At 51.4% G+C, this 19,888-nt stretch overlaps 2 protein-coding genes across 3 annotated transcripts in view; both read left to right on the forward strand.

Moving 5' to 3' along the window:
- Positions 1–315: 315 nt before the first annotated feature.
- On the forward strand, positions 316–7,374 carry SFXN2 (sideroflexin 2). Its single transcript, XM_068197937.1, has 12 exons — positions 316–333; positions 1,378–1,550; positions 1,856–2,026; positions 2,950–3,048; positions 3,203–3,278; positions 3,356–3,441; positions 4,121–4,181; positions 4,253–4,319; positions 4,875–4,924; positions 5,221–5,270; positions 5,511–5,558; positions 5,949–7,374. The coding sequence occupies exons 2-12, from the start codon at positions 1,390–1,392 to the stop codon at positions 6,046–6,048; spliced, it is 969 nt and encodes a 322-aa protein (XP_068054038.1). The 5' UTR covers positions 316–333; positions 1,378–1,389; the 3' UTR covers positions 6,049–7,374.
- A 3,029-nt stretch (positions 7,375–10,403) lies between these two features.
- WBP1L (WW domain binding protein 1 like) overlaps positions 10,404–19,888 on the forward strand; it is a 59,430-nt gene continuing 49,945 nt past the window's right edge. Inside the window, exon 1 of one of the 2 annotated variants that reach the window (XM_068197942.1) lies at positions 10,404–10,754. In XM_068197942.1, coding sequence (XP_068054043.1) covers positions 10,419–10,754 — 336 coding nt within the window. In that variant the 5' untranslated portion in view covers positions 10,404–10,418. The remainder of the gene's footprint in view (positions 10,755–19,888) is intronic. The other variant, XM_068197943.1, reaches the window with a different exon arrangement.

Below are 19,888 nucleotides of genomic sequence, written 5' to 3' on the forward strand. Positions count from 1 at the left end.
GGGCGAGGGGCCTGGGAGCGCAGGTGGGGACACGTGGGGACGCGACGGGGCTGGGGCGGGGATGTGCCGAGCCGAGCCGAGCCGTGCCGAGCCGTGCCGAGCCGAGCCGAGCCGTGCCGAGCCGTGCCGTGCCGAGCCGAGCCGTGCCGTGCCGTGCCGTGCCGTGCCGTGCCGAGCCGAGCCGAGCCGAGCCGAGCCGAGCCGTGCCGTGCCGTGCCGTGCCGACTCGTGCCGTGCCGAGCCGAGCCGTGCCGTGCCGTGCCGTGCCGTGCCGTGTCGTGCCGAGCCGAGCCGAGCCGAGCCGAGCCGAGCCGTGACCCGGCCGCGCTGGAGGTGTGCCGGGGCTGTGCCATACTGGGCCGAGCCTGGGGTGTGCCGAGCTGTGCTGTGCCTTACAGAGAAGGGCAAGGAAATTGGAGAAGGGTCTGGAGCTCAGGTCTTATGAGGAGTGGCTGAGGGAGCTGGGAGCGTTTAACCTGGAGAAGAGGTTCAGGGAGACCTTATAGCTGTCTACAGCTACCTTTGAAATGAGGTTGTAGCTAGGTGGGAGTGGGCCCCTTCTTCCAGGCAACCAGCGACAGGACGAGAGGATATAGTCTGAAGCTGTGCCAGGGGAGGTTCAGGTTGGACATTAGTAAGAATTTCTTTACAGAAGCGTGATTAGATACTGGAAAGGACTGCCAAGGGAGATGGTGGAGTCACAGTCTGTTTAAGGAAGATGTTTAAGGAAGGACTGAACATGGCACTTGGCTAGGGTTAGGCACTAGGTTAGCCATGCTGTAGTTGACATGGTGATGTTTGGTCATAGGCTGGGCTCAGATGATCTCAGAAGTATTTTCGCGCCTAATTCATTCTGTCATTCTGTGCTGTGCAACGTGGGCATGTGGTGCAGCACCCCGGGGAGCATGCAGGGCAGTGCCATGGCAGTGCAGAGCAGCATTAGAGGGATGTGCAGGACGGTGCTGTGGAAGGCACAGCACAGTGTGAGGGTGCTGTGCACACTCGGGGGCTGCGGAGTAGTGCCCCTGTGGGAATGTCTGCAGGGCAGCCTTGTGGAGGTTTGAGCTGGTCCCTACAGTGCTGTACAGCACCATACTACCCCAAGGAGGGGGTATGAGGTGCGATGGGGTGCAGTACAAGTGGGGCGACCCCAGGCAAGCAGGGTGATCTGTGAAGGAGTGGCCTGACTGCAGTGTTCTGCTGACAGCAGGAGTGCAGGGGCCTCCTGGGCTCAGGACTGCTGAAAGTCCAGTTGTCCTGTTAAACATAAACCTGCCATGGCTCTCACCCAGCTGACTGCTCCTGTGGCCGTGGCAGGCGTGCACTCAATGAGCAAGCAAGGCAGGATCCTACTGAGCGGCCTTTTCCCCTGCCCAGACCTACACCAAGATGGCCACAGTTTCCCTTAGCTTCAACATCGACTCCCCACGCTGGGACCAGAGCACCTTTGTGGGGCGCCTGAAGCACTTCCTCAACATCACCGACCCTCGGACAGTGCTGGTGCCGGAGGAGGAGCTGGACCAGGCCAAGGCCCTGGTGGAGGGCTGCAGGTGAGGGGCAGGGATACAGATGGGGGACGTGCGGTCCCTGTGTTCATGGCCATCCCAGCCACTGTGCAGTGTTGCAGGGGGATGGAGGCAGTCATTCTCGAGCAGGTATGCTGTGATGTAACATCTGTTGGAGGTAGTTTTGGGGGGGTTTCCCAGGCTTCTTCCAGGAGCCTCAAGCCATGACATGCATCCTTCTCTGGAGATGTTTCCTCTGCCTTTCATGTGGTGCCCAGAGCTCTGTGCCTCGGCAATGCTGGGTGCTGACGGGTCTGTGCAACTTCCCCTGATGGGCTTTGGGTTTGCAGGGCCGGGCTGGTGCCACCAGGAAGCAGCCAGGAGCAGCTGCTCTATGCCAAGAAGCTGTACGACTCAGCCTTCCACCCTGACAGCGGTGAGAAAATGAACCTCATTGGGAGGATGTCCTTCCAGGTGCCGGGGGGCATGGCCATCACTGGCTGCATGCTCCAGTTCTATCGGTGAGCTCCTGGGTACACCAGGTTTGGGACACAACCCTGACAGCCCCCAGCCCCTCTCGAGGTCCCCGATGGCCAGAGCATGGCCAGCCTGCCTGGGTGCTGCCCAAGGCATGCCCATGGCTGCTGTGTTTGCCTGTGTCCCATGGTGAAGCCCAGTGTCTCTGGGGTCTGTCCCCAGCACCCAGCCCATAGTAGAAGCATCACAGATTCCTCTGGCCTGTGGCATGGCTGGGTATGGTCTTGCCTCACCCTGAGCTCAGCTGAGATCTTCCCATAGCCCCTGTAATGATTTATGCAACCAAATCCCGCTTGGCTGCTGCTCTTGGTCTGTGGGCCATAGCAGTCTTTGAAACTGAGGACCAAATGTGCCCCTAGGCCAGGCTGCTTCAGCATCCCCAGCCCCTGCTGACAGCTCCCTGCATTTCCCTTCTCTATGCCCCTGCATTCCAAAACGTGCTCCCTGTGTCCCTTCCTGCCCCACGTCATTGTCCTCATGTCTTGCCCCACTGCCCCACGTCAGTGTCCCTGAGACACCAGTAGAAACCCAGGCACCCACATTTCCCAGAGCCTCTTCTGTCCCCATGTGTCCCCTCCTTGCTGCTTGCTTTGACAAAGGCTTATCTCAGCCCAGCAGAGGATGGCTGCCACCCTGCTGAGAGCTGTGTCTCCCACCCCTGCCCAAGTGCCTTGCAGGACTGGGCCCTCCCCTTCCTAAGCTCCCCAGGGCAACCAGAACTCCTGGGATCATTTCCCAGCTCTGCCAGTGGCTTGTCACTTTGCCACAGTTCCTCACTTTCCCTTTGGAGACACCATGATGAGTGGATTGCAGGCATCTTGGCTGTCTCCCTGCCAAGCCTGGCCACAGGCACAGGCCAGGTGTCCCTGACAGCCCTCGGGTGCTCTCCCATCCCTTCCCTCCACAGGACAGTGCCTGCCGTGGTTTTCTGGCAGTGGGTGAATCAGTCCTTCAATGCCTTTGTCAACTACACCAACCGCAACGCTGCCTCTCCCATCTCTCTGAGGTGAGCGGCCCCACAGGATGATGGAGTGTGTCCATTTGATGCACCCCTGGACGCCCTGTGAAGACCTTCTATGCTGTGTCTTGGGCACAGAAGGAACAGGGCTGAGTCAGAGTTGGTGATTCTGTTGTCTCCCTTCTTTGAAATTTCTGTCCAGGCAAATCGGGGTGGCTTATGTCACGGCCACCGGTGCAGCCCTGGCCACCGCAGTGGGACTCAACCTCTACACCAAGGTATGCCAGGCTAGGGCCAGGTGGGGCAGCTGGGCACATCCTGCTCTCCCGTGCTGATGCCAACCTGTTTCCCACAGCGAGCCCCCCCCTTGCTGGCCCGCTGGGTCCCCTTTGCAGCTGTGGCTGCTGCCAACTGTGTCAACATCCCCATGATGCGGCAACAGTAAGTGTCAAGTGTGGGTGGGGGGCTTGAGGGACCCGGCTCCCTCCAAAGGCAAGCTGGTGGCAGCTGGGCTCCTGGGCTGCCTGCCCTCCCTGCCTTGGATTCCCCTCTTGGGAGCTGGAGAGAGATGAACTGGGGTCTGTGCATTTGCAGTGCTGTGTCTGTGGTGGAGGGTGCTGGGTGGGATGGCACAACCTCCACCTAGAGCAGGAGGGGGATTTTTGGCTGAGGATAGCTGCTCTGGAATCTGTGTTAGAAGATCTCTCAAACCCAAAGATCTCCTGCATGTCGTGGGAGAACCCCAGTCCATGATATCCTGATGTTGGGACACCCCAGTTGGGGTCCTTGTGGAGACCTGTGCCTGCTGCTCGGGGTGCCCCACAAGTCACGGCACAAGGAGCTCGGATACTGTGTGAGGGACTGTCCCCTGGCTCGGCTGTGTGTCCAGGCAGTGTCTGTCCCTAGCACGGCCAGATCCTGCTCGCAGCTGTGCCCTGAAGATGGCAGCATCGGCTGGGCTGGGGACGGTGGTGCCCCGGGGTGCAGGGGCCCCGTGCCCTGGGGGCATCCGGGGCTACTGCCTGTAGAGGACTCCCCTGGCACCCCCTCACCCCATTGCTGTGTCCTTTTGCTTTCCCGGCCATCCTGTCCTCCACTCACGGCTGCCTGTCCCCTTCAGGGAAATCATCAACGGGATCACAGTGACAGATGAGAATAACAACGAGCTCGGCCGCTCCAGGGTGAGTCTGGGGATGGGGATACGGGTTGGGGCACGGCACTGCCGGGGCTCACCTGCTGATTTTACTTGCAGAGGGCAGCAGTGAAGGGCATCGCGCAGGTTGTGCTCTCCAGGATCACCATGGCAGCACCAGGCATGAGTGAGTGTGGGGCAGGAGAGTGCACAGCTGAACTGGGGACTCTCCAGGACCCACCACCTTGCCCTCCCCTGCTTCAGTTTCCCTCATGAAAAAGAGGGAGGGTGGCCCTGCATCCCAGATGGCATTTGCTCTCCTCATCCAGCCATTCCCATCAGAGCTCCCCAAGCCCCCAGCCCCCAGCCCCCTCCATGCTAAACCACAGCCTGGGAGACAGGGGGTGCTCCTATGGCAGTTTGGCCCCACAAGGATGCATCTCATGCTCTCTGGCCCTAGCCCCTCACCCTGCAGCCCGGCACCCCCTCTGCTCCTGAGACCCTTGACATGCTGCAAGCCCAGAAGGAAGGACAGGAACATGAGGAGCACAGACCATGCTGCCCGAGTGATGTGTAGGGGTCTTTTGTCAGGTCCTTGCTGTCAGCAAACACTCAGTAGCCCCCAGCATAACTAGCTGCTTCCATGGCCTCCAGGTCGATGGTCCTGCTGGGACAGCCCTGCAGGCTGGTTAGCAGGATAGCTGTTGTGGGATCTGGGCTGACCTTTGCTCTCTGTGCCTAGTTATTTTGCCCATCATCATGGAGCGGCTGGAGAAATTCACCTTCATGCAGGTGAGTGCATGTTTCTCCTGCCAGTTGGTTCTGTGGTACTCCAGCCCAGCTTCCCCGCTGCTGATATGCTGGGGATCAAATGGGGATTTGCAGAGCCCGGCTTGCTTTGCTCCCTACTTCAGTCATTGATACACCAATGGCCTCTCAAGTGATATGGGAGGCTATGGGAGGGTGGCAGGGTTTGGTGCACACCAGAGGTGTTGGGCATTCAGCCTTATTGAGGGGAGAAGTCTGCCCACCCTGTGAGTGGCTCTTGTGGTGAGGCCAGGGACTCAATCCTGGCTCTTCTTTTGCAGCGGATCCGGGTTCTCCACGGGCCTTTGCAGGTGCTGCTCTGCGGGGGCTTGTAAGTATCTCACTGCTCAATCACCTGTGAGTGCCTGGAGTATGGCTCCAAAGAGATGCTTGAAAAAATACTTCTTTCCCAGAAGAAATTGCAAAGCTGCTTACCTTTCAGCTTGGACTTTGCCCCGTTATTGGGGGTCATGGAGTGTGAGCAGCATTTCTTGGGCTGAAATCCCTATGGCTGAAGGGCAGACAGGCTGGGATCCCTAAGACTAATGCTCTGCTCTTCTCTGTCCCACAGCCTCCTGTTCATGGTGCCAGCAGCCTGTGCCCTCTTCCCCCAGCGATGGTACCTCTTCCACTGTTTCCCCCTCCTGCATGGGATCTTGGGAACCTTCCTCCTTCCCTAGTTCCTCTCTGCCCATCCCAGGAGAAGTGTGATGGACACCCACCCTTCAACCCAAGGCAGTGCCTGCCTGCACACACTGGTGCCCAGGGCAGCAGGAAAGCATGTGCCTCCCCTGCTCTGTGAGCTCTGTACTGGGAGCAACAGAACATCCAGCTCCACAGGCAGCTCTCTGCTTTCCAGCACTGGGAGGGAAGGGTGGTGGGTCTTGCCATGAGCCTGCAAGATCCCAGGGACTGCAGAGGCCTCAAATGGCAATGGGAAGGGAGGATGGTTTGACTGGTGGTTGAGGAGGAGGATCATGGCTCTCAGTGTGTATCTCCCTCTCCACAGCTCCCTTGCACTGGCTGACCTTGAGGTGGAGCTGCGTGACAGTATCATGGCCAAGCACGGGGACAAAGTGCCATATGTCTATTTTAACAAAGGACTGTGAATGGAGACTACCTCAGGAGCCATCACACCCTTCTGGCCTCCTGCCACCACCATTCCCGCGTCCCCTGAGCAGGGCTGGAGGCACAGTCCAGCCCAGATCTGCGCCCCCACCCAGCACCTTCTCTGCAGCCTTCTTCCACTGTAGAATCAGGATCTGATTCTGTGTCCAGCTTGCAGCACTTTGGCTCATCCTGACCCATGCCCATCTGCTGCTGGCCATGTCTCAGCCTTCTCATGTCCCTCTTGCCCTGCGGGATGCCTGTGCTTCCTGTACCTTCCTTTGACCCAGTCTGTCTGGGCCTCACTGGGTTTGGCCCCATGAGGCATGAGGCTCTCTCCCTTGGGGCTCAGAGAACAGTTCTACCTCCAAACGCAGATATCCTGCCATTGTACCAGCAACCAAACCACATTCCTGCCTTAAACCACCACAGTAGCCTCTTCTCAAGAGATGGATCATGTCTTGGTAGTTGTGAAGGGACCTGTTCTCTCTGCACCATGAGAGTGACCATTCCAAAGTCCAGAGACCAATGCTTGGACTATGCATTCCTTGCTCTCAGGTACAGGTTCTATTGGCTCTGTGTTTGCCACAAGCCAGGAAAGAAATAGCTAGTTGTTTTTAGCTCTGATTTTTTCATTCCTCTGAGCACTGTTACCCTTGTCCTGCATTCTCTGGTCCCCACAGTAGAACCATGAAACTGCAGCTTTAGGGGACAATTGGGTCTGTGCCCCCTTTTACATGGGGAAGAAGACAGAAATCACAGAATTGTTAGGGTTGGAAGGACCTCTGAAGGTCGTCTATTCCAGCCCCCCTGCTGAGGCAGGGTCATTGGAGCAGGTTACACAGGAATGTATCCAGGTGAGTTTTGAGTATTTCCAGAGAGGGAGACTCCACAACCTGCCTGGGCAGCCTGTTCCAGTGCTTTGCCATCCTCAATGTGTAAAGAATTTCTTCCTCATGTTGAGGTGGAACTTCCTGTGGTTTAGTTTATGGCCATTGTTCCTTGTCCTGTCGCTGGGCACCACTGAAAAGAGCCTGGCACCATGCCTTTGGCACCCGCCTTTGAGACATTTATATGCATTGATGAGATCCCCTCTCAGTCTTTTTTCCAGACTGAACAGACCTGGCTCTCACAATCTTTCCCCTTAAGAGATGCTCCAAATCCCTCATCATCTTTGTGGCCCTCCACTGAACACTCTCCAGTAGCTCCTCTCTTTCTTGTCACAGAGCTGTCAAGGCATTCACTCAGGCTCTGAATTCACTCAGTGCTGATGCACTGCAAACAGCAGAGGAAGGTTGAAAAATAAATGCAGTGATTTTTAAAAACCAGGTGTGAGTTGTGCTTCTGGCTTATCTCTGTTTCTGGTTCTCTGGGCTGGGCTCGTATGTGGGTCTCATGCTTGCCTTGGAAGGGAAAAGTGTGGACTTTGTGACTGACCAGGCATCAGGGTGAGGGTGAGCAAAGGGGCCAGGAGGAGGAGGAAGAGTGTAAGGGATGGCATGAGCTCTGAAACCCTTGGGCATTCAATGGCAGCCTTCCCCAAGTGGTTCTTGGGGCTGCAAAGTCCTGTGTCAAGTGACAAAGGTGATTGTGCTGTGTTCACAGTGACAGTCATCCTCTTCTGGGGCCTGGGAGGATAACACTGGCTGACCCTTCCTACACCCTTGGGTGCTGTTTATCTTCATGGCCAGGCAGAGTTTCATGAAGCTATCTTGGGTCTGCCATGAGGCCTCTCCCACCCCAAAGGAGAGCAGCTTGAGTGTGCTGCAGCCTAATTTGGGGGAGAAAGGAGCCTAAGTCCTGGACTAAAGCCCCTGCTTCCAATCAGCTGCATCCAGGCTCTCTGTTGGCTGATGAACATCCCTTGGTGGGACAAGCACGTTTCTAACAAAGCCATATGACGTGGCTGCTCCTAGAGTCCCATGGCCCAGTGGATGATCCATGCTCCTCCCTCCAGTCAGGGACACGTGTCAGATCTCTAGGGCAACAGCATTCTCACATCAGCCACGTGCCTGAGTAGAGACACCTTACCCATTCTGCTCCTTGAGAGAGAGCAGCCAAACCCAAAAGGTACTTCTTGAAGTGCCAGGCTGTATCCACAGCAGGTTTGCTTCTGCCAAAGCTGCAACAGGCAAAGATAATGTCTCCAACCACATGTAGCTACTGCTAGAAATCTGTAAAAGAGCTCTGAAATAATTAATAGCAGAGCAGAAAGTAGGAAAACATGTTCAAACTTGTATATCTGTTCCCTGGGCATTATTAGATCTCTTGTTAAAGTACAATTAAAGTAATAGATAAGCACATGAAATGAAACAGATGTCACTCCCGCTAGAAGTGGAGAGGAGCCACAAGGAGACTGCCCTCTGCTTTTTTTAAGCTCCTTAGCTCACACTGCTCTTGTCCTACACCCAAAACAGCTGTGATGACTTTAGGAAAAGTACATGTAGCAGTCTTTTTGTCCAAGGTGCCCCTGGCATGCTTGGGAGCATGGAGATGTTTGTAAAATGATGTGCTACAGCACCCAAAAACTGCCCTTTCCCTGTTCTTGCTGTTCACCCTTCCTGCCTTGGCAGTTTGGAAGGGTCTTGGCAGGGCAGGGAGCTTCGTGGGCAGTAATTCTGGGGCAGCAGCCACACAAAGCCAAACTTGTCATGGCAGCAAAGCCTCAGCTGTTTGGCCACTCCTTTTTTCCTGCCCCATCCATACTAGAGGGGCAATGGAGCACAGAGATCCCCTGAAGTGCTATTGCCATCTCACATCAGCTCTTCTCCTGCCCTGGGGAGTGGGACATGGTAGAGTTTATTGGTTATGGACAGAGTAAGAGGTTTGCTCTGGGCTTGTAGAATTGGCAAGCCATGCTTAAGACAGAGCTCCCCTCCCACCTCCCTGAGCTTATAGCAGTGGATTCCCTCTTCAGATCAACATGGATTTATGCCAGCTGACAGTTCAGCCCAGCAGGGTTTCTAGGTTTGTAGGTTGTAGCTGGAATTTCCCCCCGAGGATTCAAGTCATCTCAACAGCTCACATCACTCTGGACATGGTCGCTGCAGCCAGTGCCTGCCAGCCCTCCCCAAAACCGTAGTAAGTCTGCAGCCTGCCTTGGTCTCACTGGGGAGCACCGGAGCTGCTGCCAAGCTGTGGCCAGCCTGGCCTCCATTTCCCATTGCAACAGGAAGCAAACCTCATTGCAGAGCCAGACGAATCCCTGCTTGGGAAGAGCAGCAAGTGTTAATTGCTCTCCAACAATGAGTCACACCTGATCTGGGCTTGTCCTGTGCTCCCATGAACTCCATGCCTTCTCCCTGCTGTGTCTCTAATTTCAGGGCTAGCTGGGAACAGGAATAAAGCTCCTTCAATAACTGTGTGGCAGAAATGTCAGTGTTCCAGCATGTTTACGACCTCACTTCAAATGGTAACCACACCAAAGATGTCACGTTGGTCTGCAGCAGAGCCTGTGTAGGGGCTGGGGAAGCTGCTGGGCTCCCTCAAGCACTGGCAGTCCCAGCGGGACGGCTTGGCCAAGGGCTGGTGGAGGCCGAGATCTATCTGCCACAGGAAGAGGAGCGAGCATGGTGAAGGTGTGACGGGTGAATGCCTGCTGGCCCACACTAGCAGCTGGCGGGTGAGCTGATCTGGATAGAAAAAAGCTGGGGCATGAGATAAGTTATTAAATCAATTATTTTTTCTGGCCTTTCTTAACGTGTTATCTGAGCATCTGATGAACCTCATTATGTCAACCCGCCATGGAGGCTGTTTGGTACACTGGGAGCGGCAGTGTAGAAACCCTCTGACGCTGCCCCAGGAACATGGGCTGTCTCTCCCGAGCTGTGAATCAATGCCCAGTGCTGATGCCCCCACTCCGGCTGGGAGTGTGCACAATCACTGTGTGGGGACATGCTGGGACACAGCCGCAGCAGGAGATCCTCTTCTCCATGCTGCTTATGTCTCCCAGTGGTGCTGGCACCGACAGACTGCTACCCACTGGACGCCCTGAGTCTAGTGCCATTCCGCTGCTGCCATCCCAGCACCTTCTCCATGCCGCAGTTCCCGGTGTGCCCTAGGTCCGGGCGGGCTGTTGGGGTTTGGGGCAATGTGAGCGCATTGGGGAGGAGGCTGAGCAGGGCTCATGCTGAGAAGGAGTGACCAGCTGAATGGAGGATGAGTGCCTGCCGGCCACAGGGAGGCTGTGGCTGTGGAGGAGGATGCCTGTGAACGCCCTTTTCGCAGTGCCCAGTTGTGCTCACGGGGTTCCATTGCGGGTGTGTCTGTGTGTGTGTGTGTCTGTCTGTGTGTCTGTGTCTGTCTGTGTCTGTCTGTGTCTGTGTGTGCGCAGCCCCCGCACCCCTCTCCAGCCAGTTCCGCCACTCACAACATGGCGGCCCGAGTACGCCCGCAGGCTCCCTCCTCTCAGTGCCACACTCAAGATGGCAGCTCCCTGCGCGCAGACCCCGCCCCTCCCGGCTTTGCCATAAGCGACATCGCTCTGAATCAATGGCAAGCGGGAAGCCGTGCCGGCCGCCCAATAGACGAGTGCCGAGGGCGGGTCCGGGCGCGGGGTGCCCCTGGGCTCCCGTCCCGGGCCGCAGTCGGGCCGGGGAGGCGGGAGCGGGGGGTGGGGGGGATGGCGAGGAGGCTCCGCGCCGCCATGGCCCTGCTGCTGCTCCAGGCCCTGCCCGAGGGGCTGCCCGCCGGCGCGGAGCCCGCCCAGGTAGGGGGGAGCCGCTGGGGGGGAGTCTGGGGTCGCGCCGTGCCGTGCCGGGGGGCTGCGTCCCTGGGAAGAGGGGCGGCTGTGAGTGCGGGGGGCTGCGCCGGCCCTCGGGGCAGGAGCTCTGGCCGGGAGTGCATGAGGTGCCAGGGGGAAGAGGCTCTCGGGGGCCCGCCTAAGGTTTGGGGAGCCCCGTGGCTTGAGTGAAGCTGGAGGAGATGCAGAGCCCTGGCTTTGGGGCTCCTGTGTACCGTGGGGATGCAGAGGTGGTGTAGGGATCCGGGCACGGTTGGCAGTGCCGCTTGCAGGGGCTTTGTGCGGCAGAGTGGCTGCAGGACCACAGGGAGAGGTGTTTGACTGCACACCAAGGGAAAGGTGGCTGTAGTGAGGGCAAGGGGCTGGAGCTGGTAGGTGAGCAGGGGCCTGCGAGTGGAGGTGCAGGTGTCTTTTGGAGGTGGTGACAGGGAGCAAGGTGACCTGTGAGGGCACAGGGCTGAAGGAGGTTTGGAGTGAGCTGGAGGGTGGCAGTGGAGCAGAAGATGTGGGTCAGCAGGAAAGTGGGACTTCTGTGGTGCTGCCCAGGACAGGTGAGCTGGTCTTCCCGTGGCAGGAACAGTGGAGAAGGCTCCAACCTGTGGGCAGCGGGAAGGGAGAGTGTGTTACAGCTGGGATGAGGGGAACCAGGCCTTGTCTTTGTAGGCTCTGACCACCCGGTTACTACTTTTGTCGTGCCTGGGAAGGGTTTTAATGAAGTTGGCTCCCTCTTTTTCATCTCTTTACTCTGTCTCCTGTCTATGCTGCAATATGTTCTGTTCACTTCTCCAGTGGTGGTCTCGAGTCCAGCAGTGTAGACACCTGTAACTTCTCCCACCTTGATGTGTATGGTCAGTGAGGACTGTGCTCGGCCAAGCAACCTGTGTATGACTTGGATCTTATGGTTCATGAAGTCATTATGTCTTTTTCACCCCATGGAGAGCATGGATGGAACATGATGACTTCTGGTTTGATATGGTGTATTCTGTATAAAGTACAAATTGCAGTTTGCATTTGTTGAAGGTCAGAGATAGTGAGATGCTGATCTGTGACTATAGGTCACAGGTGTCATGGGGTGCATTGTGCTTAATGTCAAAGGGATGCAGATGGATGTGTCCTTCTGGAAGGCATCTATTAAAATACTTCTCAATATTTCTGCAGAAGGAGGAGGTGAGGAATTTGTCTATGATTACAGACGTTATGAACCTCTTTTGAAGAGACGCCTCTTTTGAATTCCATTCTTTTTTTCAAGATGTTGAGAGCATCAGATCTACCTTAACAGCTGTGTAATTTGCTGTTGGTAGAGTCATCCCAAATCCCTTTCAGCTACACTGAGCCTAAGGCTTGGCTGTTCCTGCCCTAAAAATGAGAAATAAGCATGTAACAAAACACGGGATTGTGTTGAACTGTGTGTTTTCCACATTGTCTCAACTAGCTTTAATAGATGGAAGTCATGGTGCTTGCTCCATTTCACCTGCAGGCTGAGGTACGTAAACTAAACGTAAACAAGCACATCTCAGAACCGTTTTGCTCTCTGGTTGTTGCGGTACCCAGCTGTGAGCAGTGGTCAGGTGGTAGGATTATCTGTATGGTAGCTGTGAGTCTCTACAACCCTATACATGCTAATAAAAATGTCATACCTGCTTTGGAGACCGTGTAAGAGGCTCCCTGCCTCAGACAGTTTATACATTAGTCAAACAAATAGGAAGTAGAAAAGGAGGAGGGCATGGAAGCAATTGTACATCTGGATTGCATGTGGAATAGTGACATTTGTGGCTTGTGGATATACTCTCTAGGCAGTGCACCAGAAATAATCCTAAAATAATATGTCTTGAGTGGTACAATACAGGAGAGTGGGGGAGAACAGGTTTGGCTGCCTACGTTTTCTTTAAGAGCACTTGGATAGGGATGCATCTTTTACTCATTTCCTTTCCATAGTCTGTCTATATAAAACTCTCACAGCTTTTTTTAGATCTTAAATGTATACTCTGTCTGTCAAAAGGCTGGTATTATCTCACTGCACACTAGAGATTGACAGCTGCCCACTCAAAAACCAGCATGGTAATGTAGGATCTCAAGAAATGAGCATGTAACAAAACTTCATCTGCTTTGGTGTTGCCTTAGAGCCTGATTTCATCAGAGCGAGCCAGTGAGTTCATAGAGAAGACCTGCAGCAGGACAGTGCTGGACTTGGAAGATCTCTGCACCAAAGGTTCCTGTGTTTCTACCTGAAACCCTGACAGCATTTGTCTCTTGTCCTCTCCAGAGTGCTGTTGCCCTTGCTGCCTCTGGTGACTGCTGCCTACTTCCCTGTACTTTGCAGACATTTGCTGTGTCCTGATTGCTTCTGCTGTCAGGGAGAGCTTCTTGCTCAGGGTCTGTGCCCCCTCGCCTGGAAGAATTGTACCACAAACCCGGTGGTCTAAGGCTGGGCTGCAAGAAATGTGTCCTTTAAATAATTCAGGAGGTGGAGCTGTACTGCCTGGCACTGAACAAACATTCAGGAGAACACACTGTGCTCTGCAGGAGTGTCTGATTTTTCAGGTTAAAATAAGTCCTGGCTGCCCAGGATTGTCAAAGACCTTTCTTTTAACTAAGGTGGTTTGCAGAGAAAATTATGAGCTATTATATTATCTTCTATCCCAAGTCCAAGTTTATCTGCCTCTATGACTATTCAGTGCATTTTCACTTGTAATCAGAGCACAAAATTTTGTTAACTCGAGTGGAAGCATTTATTAGTAGATTACAGGCAGAAGTATTCCAATTATGTTGTAATAAAATCAGGATAAACATCACAGGAAGAAGAAATCTAGCCGTTTTCAGTAGCAGCTGTAGAAGTAGAGTCTTAGCTGCACACCTTAGCTATGTGCTCTTTCTCAGTTTGTGGCAGAAGGAAATAAGAAATGAATATATTTCAAAATGAACTGGATAAAACTTGCAATGAGAAATTTCAAACATTGATTATTTTTCTATCGTAGTTTGTCTCTACAGGGCAGAATAAAGGTTATTTGACAGTCTCAACTGTCTGTCTGCTTCCCATGCCTGCAACTTAATTATCACATAGTTTTCTCAACTGTTATTGTCTTTAAAAACAAGAGATTTAAGTGAATGTTAACTATGTGACAAGTCTATGGAATCTGTCTTTCTCTAATAAGGTGGTTTTGAGCCAAAATCTGGCAGAAGCATGTTCTTCTTAAAGACCGATTTAATCCCAAATTAAAGAGTTTGCTTGAAGTACTGTGACTTGAGGCATGATTTATCAGATGTGACAATGAGGACAGATCCTCGCTTTAAGGAGTAACTCAGCATGACTGTCACTGTGGCTAACACCCCTGTAACACAGAGTTTCTGTCCAAGGCTGTGACCACAGCTCTGATTGCACGAATGTGGCATTACCATGCTTCATCCAAGGCTTTGGCTGGATGCACGCCCTTTCAGAGCATCACTTCAGGTAGTCTGTGAACTGAACAGAAAAGTTTCAATTCTCATGTAACAGGCTCCTCATCTGTAAGTTTAAAACAACGTTTTTGATTAAGGTAAAGGTAATTAGTTACAGCTGCACTTCTGTGTCTTCTGAAATGCATCAGGTTCTTCAGAAGGAGAGCTGCTTGTGTAACCATAGGATGTATTTTGTCTGCCATATCTTTGTCTGTGACTCTTGGTTTTTTGGCTTGCTAATATCCACAGTTTTGGCAGGAGGCAGCAGAGATTAAAGTACGTGATGCACTTGCTCAGAACAGGAGCCTCTAAATAACTGCAGGCTGGGTTAAGGACTGCTCTTTCTGTGATGATTATACCACCATGAACTCGCGTGTCTCATCTGTATATCACGCTTTCCTGCTGATTAAATTTTGTTTCTGAGTTGCACTCATAATTACACAAAATGCTGTAAAGACTTTTCAACTTGCATCGCTGCAGCTGGGCAGCAGATGAAAAGCCTGGTCTGAAAATGTCCAGTGAACCTTGGGGAGGAGAGTGGCAGATTTCTTCATAGAAGTCAAGGCATCTGTGTGACTGGGACCTGTCATTGCCTTTCTGAGAATTTCCCTGCCACTCTGCAAATATTAGTTAACAAAAATATAGCTAGCACCTGTTTAGGAATGAACTTGGGCAACTGTTGCAGAGTTGCGGTGTGCCAGAAGGGAACTTGGAAGGTTTCATCTGCTGGAGTTGTTTTTGCTATGGTTGGGGATTTTTCCATCCTTCCAGCCTGTTGGGCCAGGTGAGCCACATCTGACTAGTGGGAGCATCCAGTACTGAGTGTCCCTGAGCAGTGGCTCTGCTGTTTGAGGTGCTGCTCTGCAGCAGGGATCCTGCCCAAAGTGGTGATCTGCCATCGGTAGGGAGGCAGAGGATGGATATGCTCGGTGTTTGGCCACATTTCAACAGCAGTTATTCAGACCTGGCTAAAACACCCACTGAACCCTCATATTCATTCCCAGAAGTACTGCTCCTCTAAGCATCTTCAACAGCTGCTTTTCTGCTGGCAAAAGTAGAAACTCTGCTCTTTTATATGGCTCTGTCAGCCTGTATTAACTCGGTGTTAATGTTGATGTTCACCTTTGTCTTTCTATGGTATTAGAAGGGCACTAATGTTGGTAATAGTTTGTGTTTCTTTATGATCCTCCATATGGCCATCCTCTGAGGTAATGGGCAATATATTTAGTAAATGAAAACTACCCACCTTTTCTTTTTGCCTTTTTTTTCCCCTTTAAGTCACACTGGGAAGATTGGCAGGATTTAACAGACTTTTGCTTGTGGCAAAAAGCTATCATTGGGCTAATGATCCTGTGGCCTATTTCTCCACACAATGCTGTCACTGATGTGCCCTGTGGTTGTGCCTATGCAAAGGTCTCCTTGTCAGGCACGTCCTGCAGTTTCAGTAATGCTGAGCTGCGTGTGGCCTTTTGTTCTGTCTCCTGACAACATGTACTTGGTACCAGGTTTGGGGATATTCCTCTGATCTAAGCTGCCCTGCTTTACAGGGTAAGAATTTGCCCTTTCTTGTTAGCTGCATAGGAATCTTCTGAGCTTATTAATGCATACCACCAATGACTTTGTCTCTTACATAAAGTAAGAGACATAAGGGACGTGTCTCTTACATGTCCCTTTCTTGCATTTGTTTCAGAATGAAACAAATCCAAGACAAGCAGGCAAGCTGTGCTGCTGTTTTTGCAGTGTGCAGGACAGGACTCAGCATGTCAGAGATCTTAAAAGCTGTCTCTGAGGCAGGGCCGGTGACAGTCCTGGAAGGGCCATTAGTCATGGCAAGGCAAAGATGCTCATTGCATGTTGCAGGACAGCCTGATTATGCCAGGTTTTGGTCTGTACTTCTGAGTCAGAAGGAAAAGAGCTCAGGGTGAGGGATGGTATTGTATGAATTCATTGAGAGATGGTGACAGGGAAGTTGGATCCCTCATTCCCCCTTGCTGTCATGTGTAATTGGAAAGCCCCCAGCTAAGAGGAGATGTTTTGAGATGCCAGCACCTGGGTGCTGTGGCAATGGAGCTGTGAGAGGTGATTGTGTGGCTGGGCCTGTGAAAAGTACACGTAACAAACGTGCCTGAAATAACAGCTGGCTGGAGAGGACAGGCTTGCCAAGCAGGAACTGCATGCACCTACCCTGCTTGTTAAAAGAAGCGTGTTGGTGTGGCAGTCACAAATGAAGTTTTTTCCATGATTTCAGCAGTAGATACTGTTTGACTGCAAAGGAAGGCTCAAGGTGCTGCAGAGACCTGCTGTTTATCTGCTTGGATAAGGAAAAGCTTGATTCTTCTCTAATGATGTGATTATCAGTGGGATCACCACCTCCAGTATTATTTTTAGATGATAGCTGTGGTCTGTGCAATTGCTTTTGGAACTGCGACAGAGCAGTTCGCATGCAGGGGTTTGCTAGGTGCAAAGTGAGGTAGGTGATGGTGGCAGACTGATGCAGCAGAACAAACTATTTAATGCCAATGTAGCCAATGCTCCCTGGCATGCTCTGCCCTGAACAACACCTGCAAATAGGAGGGAGAGATGGTATTTTGTATGAAGGCACCTTATGGTGCTGCTTGTTTGCAGGCCTTCTCTGCTGAGCCAGTGTCCATCCTCCTGGCATCTCCCAAGGCTGGTCCAAACTGGTCAGAGGAAAAAAGAACATGAGAACTGGGTTGTGTAGGAGATTCAGATGCCGTTTTCTGACAGTTCCTTCTTCCCAAGCACTTTTATACGGGCATATTGTAAACCAAATCCAAACACTGACAGTGCACAGGAAGCTTATGAGGAAGTGACTGAGAGGAGATCTGCAGTGCAGATCCTGAGGGGACAGAGCTTTGGCCAGCAGCATTTTAAATGGCATCTTGGTGACAATGAGTTGCAGACGTGTAGGTGGGTATGGCAAGCAGCTACCAGGACTGACAAGTTGCAGGGTTCTAGGTTTAGGGAGTAAGAGACCGCAGGGACCTTTCCTTTTTTCATAGAGGATCAAGACCTTGCATTCCTGACTGCAGGCTTTAGGACTAGCAGGGCAAAAAGTGAAACTCAAGAAAGGAAAGATCTGTTAGCAATAAAGAAAAGGATTCTCACTTCTTTCCTCTTTAATCTCCATTAGTATGAGGTGGAAGTTTGTTACTTCTAATTGTGATGTGTTTTTATTTCATCAGTAGTTTTGGTGTGTGTAAGGCAGTAATAAAAATTTCAGAGGCAATTCGAGTGGGGGTCCATGGGGTTTGGTTGTTTGGGTTTGTTTTTTTTTTTGTGTTTTGGTTTTGGGTTTTTTTGTTTTGTGGCTTGTGGGGATTTATTTTTGAGATCTGGGAGGGAACATGGGAAAAGCAGAAACTAACCCTCTCTTGGCTCTACTTCAGGCTGAGAGAGCTTTTCAAGATACTGACATTTGTTAAATGTCCTGGAGAAGGGAGAGAGAGTGACTTGAGCAGGAAAATGGATTTTATTAATGAAAGAAGATAGTTCACAGAAGAAGGTGAGCTTTATGTAGTTGTCAGTGTCCATCTCCCCATCCATTTTGAAGCTACTGACCAACTTGAATGAAATTTGATAGGAAGATGCCTCAAAGATGCATAAAATTTCAACAGAATTCCTAAAAACAGATAGGCACAGAGACACCTTAAAAACCAAACAAACGGAATCACTGAGTGAGAAGCTACACTAGTGAGCTTATTAGCTCTGAGAAATTTTTGGCTTGGGTTGACTGACTTGATACATGCCCTGCCTCTTACCAGAGCCTCCGTTGGAGCTCACAGTTTGTGAGCCTGCAATGGCAGTCAGCCTTGTGGAAAACATTTATGGGAGGTCAGCTCCAGTGGTTACAGAGCTACTTTTATTTTTCATTTTGTCTCCCACTGGCTAAAGAGCAAATTGGAAGTGAAAAGGTTGATAAGCTGTAGGAACATCAATGAAGAGTGTGTTTTGCCAGGAATCTCACCAGCCATCCTGAGCTTTCCCTGTGTAAAAGGTGTCAAGTGTTCCTTTGGAAGCAGGGAAGACACTTGACCATTAATGACTCGCCTGCAGACAGTGCAAAGGCTTTTTAGTGAGCAGAACTGCTTCACTCTTTTCTCTCGAGTCCAGCACGCAGATATGACCAGCAGGTCACGTACTGTTGTCCACAAGAGACCTTTTTTTAACTTATTGTGGAATCAGATCTGATAATGAAGAAAGTTTCGGATAATGCTTCCAGTCAAACAATGGTGTAATGGTGGCAGCCACACCAACGGCCTGATACAGAAAGAGTGCAAAATATGCAGAAGATGTCTTCCTTGCTAAGTTTTGTATTCCTTACTCTGTGTAATAAGCTTTTTAATTGTTTACACTGTATCAGGAGTCGCTTGTTTGTTTTAAAAACCTCTTTCTCTGTTTGGGATCCTCTTTAAATCCTAGGTGGTGGATGACTGCCAGAAGGAGCCCACAGGAACTGTGTGTCTTCTGTCTTCAGCAGAAGATCAGGCCATCCTGTTGCATAAATTACCCCTGTGACAGCCATATCACTGGTGGTGGGCAGAAAATCTGTCCCACAGAGGTGGCAGTCTTTAAAAGCATCTTTTAGAGCTGAGCTAAACAAGAATTGGGAGTGACTGGTGTGGAATGAAAGGGTTACGTGGGGGCTGCGATTAGAATGAGCCAAGAGGTAAGGGAAGGGCTGGAGGAGGTGGTGGACATTGTACAGTGGTGTTGTAAACACTGAACAGAACCTTTCAAGAAGGCAGTCTTCAAGGCCACAACACTGGGCTGACTTCATCCTGGGCTGACTTCATCACATCCTGTGTATCAATTGTAACTGTAAAATTACCAAACTTGCCTCTCTTCTTGGGGGAAGGAAAGAATTTTCTTCAAATATGATCTGAAAGACCTTTACTCTGCTTGGAATGCATGTAACTACCTGAATACATGTGAAAGTCATGACTCATGTCAGGGTCTCCTGTGTGATGAATTCCTCCTTTTCTTTGTGGTTGCCTCATTTGTTGTTTGCAGACTGCTTTTCAAACAGTGAATGCCGAAGAGGAGGAGGAGGATTATGCCTGTGTTGAGTTGTCTTCAAATTACCTTGTCGTTTTTGACTTCTGTCTTTTTAGAAGATGCAAACTTCACAAACAGCTTGCATTTGACTCTCCAACCTCCTGTGATCGGTAGCTTAGATAAAACAGGCTTGCTGACATCTGTCATTGCTGATTGTCTCCATTTACTGACACTTAGCACTTTGACTCCAACAGAGCCTATCTTAAATCGCTGTGTCAAAAATAAGAGCTCTTATTTTCCTCTACTTTTTTTCCCACCTGTATTGTTTTCTTTTTGTCTCATTGTTTTGCTCATTTTTCCTAGTCATCTCACTAGGAATTTTTGCATCTCACATGCTTGGTTATTAATATCACTCTCATGTTTGTGGCTCATTGTTTTTACTGAATTTCTTGCTTTCTGCTCTTTTTATCTCTACTTTCCAGAGTCTGTGATCATAGTAAACCAGTGGTTAGGCTGTCAAAACAAGAGTTAGGAGATTTTTCTCCTCAGACCTATTTTGTGTTCTTAGGCCCATCATTTGACTCCAAAGTCCAAGGATCATCCTGCCAAAGATGAATTCAGGAGGTCTGAAGCAATAATTTTCTGTT

Source organism: Anomalospiza imberbis, chromosome 8 (genome assembly GCF_031753505.1).
Source record: "Anomalospiza imberbis isolate Cuckoo-Finch-1a 21T00152 chromosome 8, ASM3175350v1, whole genome shotgun sequence".
In the NCBI taxonomy this organism is placed as follows: domain Eukaryota; kingdom Metazoa; phylum Chordata; class Aves; order Passeriformes; family Viduidae; genus Anomalospiza; species Anomalospiza imberbis.